The sequence below is a fragment of the Coffea eugenioides genome, chromosome 5, assembly GCF_003713205.1.
Source record: "Coffea eugenioides isolate CCC68of chromosome 5, Ceug_1.0, whole genome shotgun sequence".
NCBI lineage: Eukaryota > Viridiplantae > Streptophyta > Magnoliopsida > Gentianales > Rubiaceae > Coffea > Coffea eugenioides.
Genome location: NC_040039.1, coordinates 38,702,204 through 38,719,726, shown reverse-complemented (window position 1 = coordinate 38,719,726; position 17,523 = coordinate 38,702,204). Strand labels below are relative to the sequence as shown.

The window sequence follows — 17,523 nt, the reverse complement described above, 5'->3', positions numbered from 1 at the left end:
GAGGTCATATACCTCGCATTTCACAAATGCGAGGTCTGTTTTTTTTTTTTTTTAATTTCGGTTAGACTTCGCATTTAGCAAATGCGAGCTCAAACAACTCGCATTTGCTGAATGCGAAGACCTCAAAAACAGAAAGCCATACACAAAATACCTCATTTGTAGAATTTTTTTAAAAGTCATCACAATTTTAGAAATTTCTCCGATTAGCTGCTCTATAACAATGGGTAATTCGATAAAATAGCGCTGAAATTGCCTAAGATCAAACAAATCTCGTTCTAGATTCTACAGACAAGTATACAAACCATTAAGGATATTCACTAAATCCAAACCATTAAAAATATTCACTAAACCAAAGAATCAGACTCCAAATATAGACATTAGAAACCCCTAGAAACACAAGCCTTCACTCCAAATAGCAATGCGATTATGACTCAGCCAAATGATATGAAAGGGCCATCAAAAAATGCCCCTGGCTATCACGCAAAATGCCACCTCCCCAACGAAAACCAGGATTACCCTTTGAACATCCATTAGTGTTGAGTTTCCAAACGGACAAAGATGGAGGAAACCGTTTAAGTTCTGAAGCAAACGCCTCCAGAGTTCAAGAAAATTATAGAGTAACCATCACTTGAGGATCCACAAAATTAGTACTGTTATGATATTATTTGTTGTTCCATATATTGTATAGTGGTGTGACTGGAAATCGGAGGCATCCCAGATCTTAACTATTGAAGAATTTTAAGTAGAATATTTCTGAAGTTTCCAATATGAATTAGGTGTATAATCAATGAGATGAGACCAAAAAAAAAAAAAAAAGGAGACCCAGCAGAAATTGACATCTTTATTCCATTAGCGCAAAAAATAAATAAATAAAAACGTGCTGAAAATTCTGTTCTAATTCTGCATGATTGAAGTCTATCCATTAGTGCCAATAAGTGCTTAATTTACGTGCTTTATCGTGGTGAATTATATGCATTTTAGTGTGCTTAAGCGTCGTGAATTATATGCTTTTTTAGTTGAATTTTGCATTTTATGGTGAAGTGATAAAAATTGCATTTTTATGAATTAAGTGTGAAAGTTTCATGTTTTCGTAGGTTTTAATAATTCAATCATCAATTGGAATGAAATGAGAAAATACTTGCATAATCCTTGATAATTTGAAGTGATTTCAATTGAACATGAAGTGCAAAATGCCCAAAGTATGAAATGCTCAAAGGAAGAAAAGTATTGGCAGCCTTGACACATTTCGGTATTTTGGCTATAATTTGAACTACACCTATTGGATTGAAATGATTCTCATGAGACAATGAAGTCCAATTTACACGTTTTGAGGATCAAAAGGCTGAAATGCATACATGCATTTTTGTTGTGACAATCTGGAATAGGCTTTTGACTAGTGTGGAGTATTTTGATCATAACTTAACACCTAAACCTCCAAATGACTTGATTCTTCAGTTGTTGCAAAGCTAACTCAATAGAATGCAACTTTCATGTTTTTTTCTACAAGAGCTAATTTGGCCATCTTCATGGAGATATTTTTACATCAAAGCAGGGCAGAAGAATATCTGGCCCAAAATTCGGTCCTAGATTATAGGTCGGATTCAAGGCAGAATGCAACTTCTCCAAGATCAAAACAGAGCACCAATCCGGTCATGAACAGTAAACTGATCTAGTGCCAGATTGTGGGCTGGATTATAGTCAGAGAGTGCAGTTGCAGCTTACTCAACTTGTTCAACTTGCTCAAACTTGCTCACCTTTTCATGGAAATTCAAGGGATGTTTTTGCTACTGAAATGAAGGCTCTAGACCATCATTTGAACTCCTTTCTCTCTCTATAAACATTGTTGAAGGAAGAAACAAGGGAGCTTGGAGAGTAGAGAACTTTATCATAGAAATGTAGCTCTCATATTCTCTTAGTTTAGGTTAGTGTAGGAGCAGTTTAGAGCAGTTAGTTTATCCTTTCTTGTTTAAAACTGAACCATGATGAAGTTGGAGGATGAAGAAAGTGAGGGAGCTCTTGTGACTAGGGCTTTTCTTCCTTTACACCTCTTTATCTTTCATAATTCATTCTAAGTTTTGGTGTTATACAAGTTTGAATTTTGTGATCATTATGTATTTCTAAAATTGATACCTAGAGTTATGAATGAACTTTTTATGTCTTGATTGTGAAGTTTGTTTGGTTAATTAATGCTATTATTTTGAACAAGTTATTTAGCATTTTTTTATCCAATCTTTATTAACTGGCAATTAACTATTCTATTTTTAAGATGTTAAGTTTGTAATGAGAATTGAGATTTAACACTAGTTCAAAGAAGTGCTAAACCTGTGGAATACACTCATAAAAGTAGAGGTGCACCTTGGTGGCCTTAATAACTTATTCCATGTAATTTCATAAAATTTAATGAATTTGGAGTTAATTTCATAACTATAAGAGTAAATATGAATTAGCTGCAAATATGGTTGGTACATCGGTGAAAACGGGTATCACATTCATTAAAAAATTATGCCATAAGGTAATAACATTCAATTAACTAGTCGATTCACTTACAAAAATAATTAGAAATTCAGTGACCCTAACAACGTTCTATTGTTATTTTTACTGCTTTTATTTTGTATTTGTAATGTAGATGTAATTTCTTGTATTTGTGATAGTTTAACTAATAAAAAAGTTTGAAAACCACTAGTAATTGATCACTCTTTCCTGTGTGATCGACGTCTAAGATCTCATATATTCGATAAACAATCTCTAAACTTGTAAAAAAATGAGGTAATTAGGTTTTTAAAATTGTAACGAACGAGGAAACCTCGTCAAGTGCTAAAGACGTGGGCATGATTGAAGACTATTTTGTTAATTGTGATGCATGATTCGGAATTCCTCGGCTGTTTAACCAATCATACAGGGATCCTTTTGGTCATTAAAATTTTGGAACCTTTGAGGCTGTTTATAATTCATTCGCCAAAAACTTAATGCCAGCTCAATGGTTTGTCGTTTGGTATATTTGAACTTTCGCACAGCTCATGCATTGGAAAGCGGTTAATGGTCCAAAGGTTGTCCGAGCAGTATTGCAATAGTTGCAAAGAACCGAATTTTCACTTTCACACAGCCCATGCTTTGGAAAGCCAATAATGCTACTAAGTTTGTCGGGGCAGTGCTAAACTAATTGCAAAGAACCAAATTTTCGTACGTCATGGAGGTCCTCCAAAGGGGACCAGTATCAGCCTCACCTTGATCACCCTTCCAGCTCACTAAGGAAACATAATATAGTAGTCTTCCTCCAAGGAGTTTGTCCAACAAAGAGGTTAGCTTGTGAAAAAGAATTTACACTCTTAAACAAATTTTTTGTAATATACTCTATGTTAATTAATTAGACTGTTTCCTTTTCACCAAAATGTTGTTGTCATCTAGTAACAAAATTGCCAATGGGTAAAAGGCTCTGATTTTTAAGTTAAGCCATGTTGACCTGAAATCAGTCCCAGCAGCCGGAAATTGGCTAATTGGACTGTATTACGAAAAATTATAAGATCAAGGTGCTTAAGGCTAAAATTGAAAGTTGAGAGCATAAATTACAATCTAAGTAATAGTTGATGGATGCAAAGTGAAATTAATCCATATATTAATGAAAAGCAATACCCCGGGAGTCATCCGGTATGTCCTGTCTAATGTAGAGGTTCAACCTTAAAGTAAGATAACCTCCTACAGCGCTGAGCACCTCAGAGATAATATACCCTGTTGCATACCGAAATTGTTTGGTTCCTCCTATAATTGCAACTTCATTGACAAGCATAGACCGCATGGCAATTCCTTTCAATACCACAGTGCTACCCTTGTACTTTCCATTAGCGAACAGAATCGTTGCAGCAAGCTCCATGTTGTTGCCATCAAGGGATGCTACTGCAGAAATGCCCTGCAAACGACCAACTACTGCGGATTTGAATGAAACGCTTTGTGTCAAGGTATTATCAATGACAAAAACAGTTCCAAATTGGTGATAGCCCCAAGTTACGTTGGGGAGGCCAGCAACTGGGAAAATAGACTGAGCATCTCCACTTTGAAATTCATGGACGTACACCGTCAAATTTGTGAACACAGTGTTTGATTGTCCTAAGCTCGCTAGTAAAAGCACGCTGAGAATTTGGAGGCATGCCATAGCTGAACTCTTTGCCATTGTTTTTTCACAGAACCAAAGGAGGAGAAGAAAGAAGGAAAAAAGTTGGTGCGGTGTGAAGTATAATGCTGATGAATTGAGGAGGACTATTTGTAGGACCGAAGTTGAGGGGAACACAAAGATTTTCTTTTTTTTAGAAAAATTTAAAAAAAAATGAAAATATTTGTTCCGTAACCTCTTTTCAATTGAAAATGTTTGAACTCCAAGAATTAGACATCTTGAGTTCATGTCTATTTAATTGTGAAATATTTGACCAGATCTTTGTGTTTATCTAGAAATTTTAGCTATAATGTTGTTTAGGTTTAATCCGAGTGTATTGATGTGTACCTTTTATAGATAGTCCATAATCATATTAATAAGTGAATAAACATGCCAAGAAAACGGTATGAATGTTGGATAAAATGCGTCCATTTTCATTAGTGGATCGGAGTAGAAGTTTACTTCAAGTTGCCAACTATCATATCAATTAGGCTTCCAATCCATGAAAGTAAACAAAGAAAGAAGGTCTGGCAGAGATCAACATCTTTGTTCCTTTATTAGTCCAAAAAACGTGACGAACGTATTGATGCCTTGTCCTGGTCAAAATTAGGGGGTGCTTGGTTGGAGGGCATAGGAATCAAGAATTGGATTGAATCCCATAATTGTTGCTTGGCTGAAATCTTGGAATGAATTATAAAAACCAGCCACTCTCAATACCCAACTAGATTGGAGGGTTTTGATGAATCCCACATTTGATTCCAAATTCTTAAAAAAAAAAAAAAAAAAACCTTTTGGTTCCTTCTATTCCTCACGTAGCTCTCTCTTCTTGCTCTCTCTCCACATCAACCCAATCTCTCTCTACCTCTTTACCTTCTTGTTACTCATTCTCCCCATCCTCCATTAGTTGTCGCCTCCCTCTTCTTGTCACTCACTTTTCCAATCCTCTATGGCAGCACCGAGATTCCCAGGGCTCTTCCTCTTAACTACCGACCCAATTGCCTTTTTATTTTTGCTGAAATATAGCTGCTGTGGAAGCCTTCCTTTGTGTTGACGATTGGGGTATTGAAATTATGCAAGTATACTCACAATTTCTGGTCATAAACTTTGACAAAATCAAATCCGGATCTGCTTCGGCTGTCATTGCATCACTGGGATTGTTGCTTCTGAAGCTCCATTGTCTTTACCAAAATTCAATATAGATACTAATTGGTGGTGGTTAGGTGCTAGTTCAATGGGTATTGTCATGGTTGGGTGCTGGTTCAATGGGATTATGGTGGATATGTATGGGGGACAAGCATCTGAATGAGGAAGAAGAAAGATATGAAAAGAAAAAAGAAATTAAAGGTAAAAATTTGATTATTAAATTTGATACCCACTCCTTACCAATATTTACCAAGCACCCACTTTTGTAATCATATCTTTGGCCAAAATCCATACTAACTTTTTTTGTATGATTCCAATTACAATTTCGATTCCTAAACTTGAATCAAGCGCCCCCTTATAATTATCGTACATGGGATTGTTGGAAAATAATTGAAGAAATTAAACCAAGTTTAATATATTTAGTTTATTTAGTTATGTGTCGATTTGGCATGTTCAATGTCTCATTTTAGTTCTTAATAGTTGTGTCCTAGTACAAATTTTATTCTAAATTCATGGAGTTTCCTTTTCTTATGCTTAAGTCATTTAGGAAATGGTAAGTCTAAATCCAAATAAGTGTTAGTTTACAATTTTATTTGTTTTAAAAAACTTTGCAGTTTATAAATACTACTAGTCTAGTAAGAGAGTTGAGTCGAGTCTTAAAAATTGAGTTGAGTTGAGTTGAGTCGAATCGAGTCTTGAGAGTAGATTTGAAGGAAAACCTCATAATTGAGATTTGTAAGTTGTCATGAGTGAAAGGCTACGACTTGAAATTGTTATTATTGAGTTTTGAGTTAATAAAATTATTGAGTATTTGTTTATATATTTATTCTCCTCCTCTTCCCACATATTTTTATATGTATTAAAATTGCTTTCGCTGTGCATTTATTTTTGTGCCAACAAGTGATATCAATGCTTTAGACTTTGATCCTGGGGCTTGGTACTTGTTCATGAAATTAAAGTATCGATTCGTATTATTTTTCATATTGTGACGTTTTTATCTTTGATGATAAAAACGATTTTGAGATTTGGAGTTGGATGATGAAAAGATTTTTTCAAGTTATTGGAATTTGGGATATTGTCCAAAAGGGATTCACGAAACTTGTTCAAGGCACGGAATTATCAAGTGATGCAGTTAAAGAATTAGAGAGAAATAGACAGTTGGATTGTAAGGCATTTTATCATCGCAACACCCAAGTCCAATTGCATGTAGCAAATAAATTCATGCATGCAAAGACGACAAAGGAGGTTTGGAAATTTTTAATGAATTCTTATTGTGGTCATGTTGGAAAAGAAATTTATGATGACGAAAAAGAGACAGATTTTTTTTTCATGAGACAAAGAAAGAGAAATTATAGAAGTTGCGGGTGCACATGAAGTTGAGAAATGTGTTCAAAAGTAAAATTCACAAGCGGATGAGAAAAAGAGCGAAATTATTGATGAACTTAAATATGTAACTGAAGATCCTATCAATGTAGAAATTCTTGATTTCGTTAGAGTTGATAAATTTTTTGAGGAGAAAAATCAAATGATGAACTCAGTTGAAATCGATTATGGTATGGACAAATTAATTGAAGATTGTGGTACTATTAAAGTTAATGCAGCTGTTAGTGTGAAAAAATTAAAGGAAAAAAATGGTAATGTTGAAAATCTCAGTGGTGGAAATTATGATTTTCTGAGATGCATGAATATACTTTCTGTTATGATTACTTGGACTGAAGCCTGCATTTCTTCTCCCAACCTTTCAGTGAACATTAATGGTGAGTTGAACGAGTATTTTGGGTGTGGAAGGGGTCTTAGGCAGGGTGACCCTATATATACACATCAATTTGTTCTTTGTATGGAAATATTTCATGGCATCTTGGCAGAATTTACTAAGAATAAAGCTTTTGATTACCATTGAAGGTGTAAACAAGACAAGATCGCTCATTTGTGCTTTGCTGATGATCTGATTTTACCCTCTAAAGGTAATTGCAGCATTGTCAATGTTATTGAAAATGTCTTGGATATGTTTCAAAGGATTTCAGGTTTGACACCAAACAGATCCAAAAGTAAAATGGTGTTTGCTGGGATTACTAATACTGAGAAGATGTCCATGTTACGATGCTTGAGATTTGAAGAAGGCAGACTTCCTATCAGATATTTAGGCATACCTTTGATAACGTCTAAATTTTAAGCAACTGATTGTAAAGCTCTGCTAGAAAAAACAATAGCTCGAATTAAATCATAGATTAACAAGCGCCTTTCATATGCTGGATGACTTCAATTGATACAGTCTGTGTTGTTCTCCATCCAAATTTACTGGTCACGTTTGTTTATTCTTCCAAAAAAGGTAAGTGCAAAGATTGACCGAATCTTTCGAGCCTTTCTTTTGGAAAGGTACTCGACTTAAAAAAACTGGTGCAAAGGTGCCTTAAGACAACATTTGTATATTCTAAAGAAGAAGGTGGTTTGGGTATTTAAAAAGTTTCAGAATGAAAGAAAGCAGCCATGGTCAAACATATATCTCACATCTTGTCCAAAGATTCAGGGTCAATTTGGACAAAATGGGTTAGATCTAATTTTCTTAAAGATGGAAACTTTTAGGCTATTAAACCACCTTGTAATTGCTCTTGGGTTAGTTAAAATTAGGGATAATTTCAGAAACCTCCCCTGAGGTTTCTGACACTTTCACTGACATCCCCTGAGGTTCTCAAAATTTCACTTACCTCCCTTGCTTTTGATTTTGTGGTAACAATCCAGTCCAAATCAGATTAAAATATTATTTTCATGTGTGAGAAGGTATTTTTATTCCATAGCTACCCTTTGCAGAAGTTGTATTAGTAGAAGATTCAAAGAAGAATAAATGATTTGGACTAATTAGTAAAGTTGAGGGGGGGTAAGTGCAATACAAAAAATTGCATGCACCAGATGTGCCATGCAACAGTTATTTGGCAGATTTTGCAACGGCTAGCTGCAAATTGCAACGGCCAGAAGGTTTGCTGTTTCAGTAGCAATAGCATATAAAGCAAAGCAACTTAACTACCTCTGAGGTTTCAAGCTATTAACATTCTTTGCTACTAATTTGGAGTGATAACAAGTGCATTTGCTGTGCTACAATTAGAGCTCTGAGTAAAAAGTTTTAGCTGCAACCATGGCCTCTTCAAGCCATAGGGGAGAATCATGGAATTCACCTACATCTTTCTCCATTAAAAACAGGTTTTGCCGCTGTAATCGCAAAGCAACCGTAATGATATCAGAGAGTGAAAGGAATCCAGACAAGTTGTATTTCTATTGAGAAATTTCCAACTTTGTGATGAATTTTAAAAAAATTCTACAAAAGGGGTGATTTTGGGTTTAATTTCCGTCAGGGGGGTCTTCGCATTTGTGAATTTCACAAATGCGAGCTTACAAGAGCTCGCATTCGTGGAATGCGAGCTCTGGTTATTGAGCTCGCATTCCACGAATGCGAGCTCTTCTCAATTTTTTTTTTCCTTTTTTAAGAGCTAGGGAATTATTTCTAGGAAGCAAATGCGAGCTCTTATCTTTTTTATTTTGGTATTTTTTGAGAGGTAGGGAATTATTTGCAGAAAGCTTCTAATTTTTGTTTTAAAAAATGTTGCAAATATTTAAAATTTTGCAAATAGCTCGCATTTGTTAAATTTGACCTGCAAAAATTGTATTTAACTTTTTTGTTAGATTTCGCATTTATAAGTATGACTTGTAGAAAATTAGATTCAAATTTAGATGTATTAGGGTTTTAAAAATATTATATAAGTGATAAAAATTTTATAAATTGTAAAAATAAAATCAAACTGCTTGGATAATTAAATGTTATATTTGCATAAGAAATAATACAATAATCATAATAATGATAATACAATAATATTGGTGTAATAAAACTGCCATTAATTTAAATATTTACTTATAATGCCCAAAGAGCCTAATTACCAATTTTTTCTTCTCGCGCTCAAATATAACATTAACCCGCATGCGAGCTAACCTTGAAATAGAAAAAACACAGAATCCCGCTTGCGGGTTTCAGGAGTATTCGGATATTCTCATATGCACCTATGCAAATCGAACCAACCGGATATCTTATCCGTATCCCATTTTTTTAAATAAAAATCTTATAAATTTGAAAAATAAAATCAAATTTAGATGTATTAGGGTTTTAAAAATATTATATAAGTGATAAAAATTTTATAAATTGTAAAAATAAAATCAAATTTAAATAATTAAATGTTATATTTGCATAAGAAATAATACAATAATCATAATAATGATAATACAATAATATTGGTGTAATAAAACTGCCATTAATTTAAATATTTACTTATAATGCCCAAAGAGCCTAATTACCAATTTTTTCTTCTCGCGCTCAAATATAACATTAACCCGCATGCGAGCTAACCTTGAAATAGAAAAAACACAGAATCCCGCTTGCGGGTTTCAACGTTATTCTGCGCTTCGTGTGTTTGCTTTTGTTTTGCTTTTGTCTTTTTTTTTCGAAATGGAGGGTTGGCGGTGGAGCTTAGTACGAGCTCGCATTCTGAGAATTGAGTTAAGTTAAGACATAATGATTAACTCAAAAATCCACTTAACAACCAAAATGAATGTTCAATATCAACATTTAGACAAAAGACAGAGGTGGAATTGAGCAACACTAGCAAAGGTGTCATGTAGCTTTTCGCAGCACCAGGAAAGGAAAGTTAAAGGAACAAATAAATTTGTACCTTTCCTGTTGTGTTTGCAACTATTTCAAAATAACAATTAATTATTCACTTTGTTGCCGCTACTCCAGTGCATATTAGGACCACTGGTTTGATCACAATTTCCTTTCCATTTTTGTTCTTGTTATTTCCTCTGTTTCTTTTCCTATATCCAGAATGTCGTATAAGACCACATATAAGTGATCTTATATGTGATCTTGTTATTTCCTCTTGTCAAATCACACCAGGCACAAAAAATGGCGCCAATATTGTAGCTCAATTGGCGCCTTACTCCCAAAATGACTGGATTAATTCATGTATCAGGAATCAAGTTTCTATTATTGTTGTTAAGCTTAATTAATCATATCAGATGCCATTATGTAACTAAACGGTAGTAATTAACCCCAACTACTTGGGATATATCTGTAATTTTGGCCCTGATGACGTCAGAAAAGGGGCCCAATTTTTTATCAAGGGAGGTAAGTGAAATTTTGAGAACCTCAGGGGATGTCAGTGAAAGTGTCAGAAACCTCAGGGGAGGTTTCTGAAATTATCCCTTAAAATTACTAAAATTGAGACAAGAGGTGATATAGTGTTTTAAACATGTTATTAGAACTAGTGAATTTACGTTTCTTTGGTGGGACTATTGGCATCCAACAGCACTTCTCCATCTTTTGCTTGAAAGGCAGATTCTCAAGCAATCCAGCCTTGGGAAGATTTGACAAAGTTGAGAAAATTATACATGCTGATACTTGGAGTCTGCCTCGACTTCCTACAGCAAACATGAGAAATTTGGCTGACAACATGCCTGATTCTGTGCCTTCAAGTGCTACAAAAGACAAGGCGGTGTATTGCGTAGAGAAGGAAGAAGAATTCAGTGTGCAAAAGGTTTGGAATTTCTTTGGATCACGCAGACTCATTGTCACTTGGCGCAACATTGTTTGGTATCCAAAACCTATTCCCTGTCGTTCCTTCATCCTTTGATTGGCTGTTCAAAAGAGACTATCAACCTAGGATAAACTTCTATTTTTTTTTTTCCGGAAACGATAGAAATATTTATTGCTAATAAGAGAGCAGTACAATATATGAGCAAAGGCTCAAACTTGGACTTTACAAGAGTGTACTAAAACACTGAGGGTCTAGAAACTCCTCATCAAAGTGAATATGCATTGCTTTCTTACTCAGTCTACAAAAATAATGCATCAGCATTTTAATCAAAGTTTCAGAAGTTTAAAAAGTTTATTATATTTGGAATGAAAGAAACCAAAGGACATTCAAAAACTATAATATTGATGCTATAAGTCTACAAAAACAAGTGTGCTTCTTAGTGAGAAGTAGGCTAATGTGCTTGACAGGGATGACTAAGGATATGTTTGAAGAAATTGAAGTTTAAAAACTGAAATCTAAAATCTAAAATCTAAAGAATTAATCCATTAAGTACTAAATCAGGCTCATTTAAATATATATATCATATTTAGTGACAAATGAATAATTTATCACTTATTTCTTGGAGCAAATTTTGTTTAGAAAATTCAATATCACTTAATTAATTCAGATGTTCTATTTTTTGTTATCAAATACATCTAATCATACTAAAATCTAAACCTCTTAAATTTAAGTGCTGAATTGAATTACTAAAAGAGATCTAAGTCTCAACCCAATATGTGACTGTAACGCGAATGGATTTTGTCTCAATCTATATTTCTGTCGTAGCTATTCATCCAATGTGCTCTATCCATATTCTCTAATCAACATGTGAGAATATTCTTGCTGCGGTATAACCTTGTGGGATGAAGCTTGTTTTATCTTTTCAAAATTGCTCTAGTTACAATTTGGTTGTAACATTGTTGGCTAGATTTTGTTTGTGCATGTCCCATTTTTTATTTGACTGATTCCATATTGTGGATCAACTTTATCGTAGTGATTGTAACACACATTTTGTTGCTTGAGAATATATTTTAACTTGCCCCCCAAAAATTTTCTATTCTGCAAACGTAACCAAAATAGGAGACTATGGTGCTTTGATTAATCGTTAATAGGGAAATTAATACGGCTTAATCATCAGCCAACAACTTTGACATCAAAGCTGGCGTAGCGCCATTTTGCATAGAAGAATTAGAAAACTATTCTGCAAAAGAAAAACAAAAGATTGAAAACTAACCTATGCTCAAATTTGGGAAAATGTAATGTTAAGACAAAGAGTTGGTAATAATACTGTTCTACCTATGATTGTTGTATGAAAATTTCCTCATTAGTTTGAAAAATTGATATAGTAGTTTTATTTCAAGAGGTTTTGTATCTTCTCAATGTTGCATCACAATTGGTGGTGAATAAATAAACAAGAAGTATAATATGGATTCTTTTAGGGTTTCATTAGCATATGTAAAATTACACTTAACTTATTATGCGAAAACACACAATTACAAATATTCCATCAATGTAATTAGATACTTTTCTACCTTAACTATATTTAAAAAAAAAAAACTAATCCTTGGGACGCATCTCTTAGCGATAGGGACCCGTTAGTCAAATCGTATTTGTATTCGGCAATGATATGTCTTATATGTTTTAGAAGAAGGATTTGGCTGAAGGGATAGTTCATTAAGAGGGGTTTCAAGTATTAATTGTTTTGGGCAAGAATGAAATTAATTTGAAAAAGTGACTAAATGCACACAACGCATAATAAATATAAATGGGCATTTACACAGTAAATCAAGATTAATATAGGTGTAATAACAGTGTCTATTGGCAATATATTGGAAAAATCTTAATAAGAAAATTGACATAATTGCGAAAGTGATTCTGACTTCAAATTGCGTGTTTCCACCAAATCCAAATAAAGTGAGATTTATTTTCTTTGATGTACAATGATCGGGTGGGATAACTATCATCTGTTACTTTAGAGCTACATGTTTGGTGATCTATTGACCATCGACTATTCCATCGATGAATATATTTATTACGGGAATAGATTTCTTTTTTTTTTTTTGATAAAACAGAAGTCAGTTGGAAATTGTGTAGTATGATTTATTTGACAAAACAATCTGTACTAATGGCAAAAAATACATAAAATATTTCATAGTTATATATTTGATCTTTAAAATCATTAAATTAATAGAGTTATAAAATATAAAAAATTACACTGTAAATTATAAACCATTGGATCTAATCAATTGTTAACAGGTGTTGAACATGTGCAATAATAATAATAATAATCCTAAGTGCCAACAAAGCAGTTTCGTGTCAATTCTAGTACTGGAGCAGGGATTCTTGATGTGCAATGGGTTACTTGATTCACTCTGACTCCGAAAAGATTGTTCAGTCCGATATACCAGAATTTATTCACGAGAAATCTCTAATTTGTATATAGGGCAAGTAGGGTCGTCTCCTCAGGGACTGGGAGAAATTCGTTCCTTTTCAAGTCAAGGCAAAATGGGGGGGTTTGAGAATTTAACGCCAATGAATTGTTAACTAAATTAAATTAATCAGCTGCGAAAAATAATTAATAGAGAGAAATAATTGGGAAACCTCTAGCCAAAAATACACTTCAAAGATGGTTCATGCAACTGATCATCGATTCATAAGTAAATCCAAGATTCATTACTAAGTAAGTTTTTAACTACCGATACGATCTGACAGTCAATCTTTCTTTACTGTTTCGATAGTCAAGGTACGACCATTGACTATTTTCCTAATTTAGTAATAACCCTAGGTATGACCATAGGATTTAATTTCCCAATTGTATTAGAAACTAGAGAAACCTTACTCTAATCAATAAACACACTATGAGGGTTTATTTAAATTAGATTGTACGTTTCTCCAACACAAACCCAATTATGTCAGTTGCTATCAGGATGAGAGTAATCAAACAATTACGGATTCAACTGCTCTCAATTAGCAAATAGACTACATGAATAATCAAATATTGCGCAACTATTCAATCATACACAATAGCTATAATCACTAAAAGTAGAAAACATACAAATACCAATGAATGAAGGAAATAATTAAAATAATTTACATCTCACAGTTATTGTTGAATCAAATCTTCAATTGTCCCCTTGACTAGAAGTATGAAATTAGTTCTCCATCAATGGAGAACCAGCCATGCAAATAATTGGGAAAAGCTTTCAATTGTTGTCTCCCAAAAATCGGCCAGGAAGGAAAAAAAATTAAAACAAGGGTAACTATTGCCTTTTCGTCTCTAGCCACAAAGATGATAATCTAAAGTCTGCCGAATGTTATGTCCTGGCAATATCCAAGAAGATCATTTGTCGTTGTACCAAGCTGGCATCCTAGCTGGAGGAGTTGGTTGAGGAGTTAGTTAGAAGGAATCTTTTCTGTTAGCTGGTAGTTTCTGCATGCATTGAGAACAATTGTATAAATAACCGAAGGATGTATTGGTTCGGTAGCTTAATGATCAATTACAATCTCATTCTATTTCAGATCATCTTTCCAAACATTGTCTCTCTCTCTCTCTCAAATCTGCTCATCTTCTTGTCTGCAATTTTCCTAATATCTCCTTGCTCAGGAAGTTAACCACAACAGTGGTATCAGAGCTGGTGGTCCTCGGACTATCAGCTGGAAACAATCATGGCCGAAGGAACTAGAATGAAGAGCTTCGAAGAACAGTTGCGCAAACAGGAAGCGCGGATCCAGACCATTCTAGATTCTGCAACAACATTGGAGGAAAAGGTGGGAGATACCTTCCAGGATATGAAGGCGCTGCTGGAGGCCAATAGATTGGAAATGAAGACATTCATGACTGATATGAACAATCAGTTCAGTACCTTCGTGAGGGGTATACATGGAGACAGGGGAATTCTAGGGAGCCCCAACCACAATCAAGGGACTCAAGCTGGGAGGTTGATAGAAGGAGGAACTAGTGGGGGAGCAATGATGAAGAATCACTACACAGTAGCTGTTCCTAGGTTGGAATTTCCCCAATTCAATGGGAACAACCCCAGGGAATGGGTGAGGAAGTGCGAGAAGTTTTTTGACCTTTGCAGAATCTCTGAAGAGAACCAGGTGGATATAGCAGAGCTACACTTGGAAGGGCAAGCTGATTTGTGGTACCAAAACTTTAAAAGGAACAAAGGAGGAATTGCTTGGAGCGAATTCAAGGAGGAAATTTGTAGCAAATTCAAGGAATTGGGGGAGGATGATGTCATCGAGGAGTTCAACAAGCTTCAGCAGACTTCATCTGTACTAGCTTACCAGGAAAGGTTTGAGGAACTTAGAGCTTTGGTGTTGGCTAAGGTTCCCAATCTGTCAGAATCATACTACATTTCCTGCTTCTTGAGTGGACTGAAGAATGAAGTCAAGACGGCTGTTAAAATGTATAAACCAGACTCCCTGAAGTTAGCCTTTGAGAAGGCCAGGTGGCAGGAACATCTCTTGGAAGCACTCTCCAAAAACAATAGAGTGCCTTACAAGAATTCCCTGTCATCTAGTTGGAATGGGGGACACATTGGCGCCAATGGAAATAGAAGGATGCAACAAAACAGTACTAAGGAAACAAAAAAAAGGAATGACTCTCAACCTGTCTTTAAGAAGATCTCACCCTCTGAGTTTCAATACAGAAAGGACCATCATCTGTGTTTCAGATGTGGAGAAAAATTCTCTCCTGGTCATGCTTGTAAGAACCAGGAGCTTCACATGCTGCTGGTAGAAGAGGAGGAATCAGATAAATGAGAGGAAGAAGAGGTTATTGAGTACAGGGGTACTAATGCAGACCAAGCAGTGGTACTGGCTCTACATTTGGTTTCAGGTGAGTTGTCTTCTAGCACCATCAAAATGCAAGGAATGTATGGTGAACACCAACTATCAGTTTTAGTGGATGGAGGGAGTACTAACTATTTTATCAGACCTGCAGTTGCTCAGTTATACCCTGAGCAAGTCAGGAAATTTAAACCTTTCAAAGTCAAAATTGCAGATGGAAAGGTTTTGCATTGTGATCAGTGGATACCTCAGATGAAGTGGGAGATCCAGGGCCATCAATTTAAGCATGATGTATATATGTTGGATCTTGAACCTTATGACATGATAATTGGAGTTTGATTGGATGAAGAAATATAGTCCCCTGACATTTGATTTTAAAGCATTACAGATAACTTTTGACAAGGAGGGTGAACAGGTCCTATTGAAGGGGGACTCTGAGACTGCGCAGGTGAAGCTCAGGAAGGGGGAGGCTGCTGGCAAAGTTATCAGGCACAAGGTCAGGAAAGCTCTGCAGCAATCCTGCATGGTGAAGGTCCACAACGGCCAGGTGACTAGTGTGCCTAACTCTCTTACTGATTTACTGGCTGAATATGAGGACATTTTCTCTGATCCTAAAACCTTACCCCCATCCAGAGCTCATGACCATGAGATACCTCTTAAAGCAGATGCTAGCCCCTTCAAAATTGCTCCCTATAGGTACCCCCATTCACAAAAGACAGAGATAGAAAGACAAATTAAGGAAATGTTAACCTCTGGTGTCATTCAGAGCAGTCATAGTCCTTTTGCCTCTCCCGCCCTCTTGGTAAAAAAGAAAGATGGCAGTTGGAGACTCTGCATTGACTATAGACAACTGAACAGCTTGACTATCAAAGATAAATTTCCCATTCCCATAATAGATGACCTTCTTGATGAGCTGCATGGAGCCAAAATTTTTTCGAAAATAGACCTCAGATCAGGTTATCACCAAATTCGAATGGCTCCTGATGATATTCCAAAAACAGCTTTTAGGACACATTCTGGATTGTATGAGTTCCTTGTCATGCCTTTTGGGTTAACAAATGCCCCTGCCACCTTTCAAGCTCTAATGAATTCTGTATTCGAACCTTATATCAGGAAATTTGTCCTTGTATTTTTTGATGACATCCTGATTTATAGCCCTGACATTTCCACTCATTTACACCACTTATCCCTAGTATTGAATACCCTCTAAACACACTCTCTTTATGCTAAATGGTCCAAATGCACCTTTGGCCAGAATCAAGTAGAGTATCTAGGCCACATAGTTACTGAGGCAGGTGTGAGTGCTGATCCAGCAAAGGTTGAGGCTATGCTTTCCTGGCCTGCTCCTACCAATGTCAAGGCACTCAGGGGATTCCTGGGATTGACAGGTTACTACAGGAGATTTGTGAAAGGTTATGGAGTGATTGCCAGACCTCTTATTGAGCTACTCAAGAATGGGTAATTCAGTTGGAATACAGAAGCAGATCAAGCATTCCAAAAGTTAAAAGAAGCTATGAGTACTACACCAGTTTTGACTCTACCAGACTTTACTAAACCATTTGTTTTGGAAACTGATGCAAGCCAAGCTGGCATTGGGGCTGTGCTGATGCAACAAGGAAGGGCCATAGCCTACATGAGTCAAGTATTGGGTAAGAAGAATCAGACTTTGTCAATATATGAAAAAGAGTTGCTGTCATTGATAACTGCAGTGCAGAAATGGAAACATTATCTGCTGGGTGGGCACTTGTGATTAAAACTGATCATGAGAGCTTGAAGTACTTACTTGATCAGAAAATCACTACACCCTTACAGCAGAAGTGGTTGGCC

The 17,523-nt window shown here is 35.5% G+C and overlaps 1 protein-coding gene across 1 annotated transcript; it reads right to left on the bottom strand.

Annotated features, from left to right (window-relative positions):
- Nucleotides 1–3,613: 3,613 nt before the first annotated feature.
- Nucleotides 3,614–4,165, bottom strand: LOC113771597 (dirigent protein 22-like). The gene has a single exon (XM_027316169.1). The coding sequence runs from the start codon at nt 4,163–4,165 to the stop codon at nt 3,614–3,616; it is 552 nt and encodes a 183-aa protein (XP_027171970.1).
- Between the last annotated feature and the right edge of the window lie 13,358 nt (nt 4,166–17,523).

Bases quoted from the DNA above. Each gene is read 5' to 3' on its own strand.
- LOC113771597 (XM_027316169.1), bottom strand. From the start codon at position 4,165: ATGGCAAAGAGTTCAGCTATGGCATGCCTCCAAATTCTCAGCGTGCTT.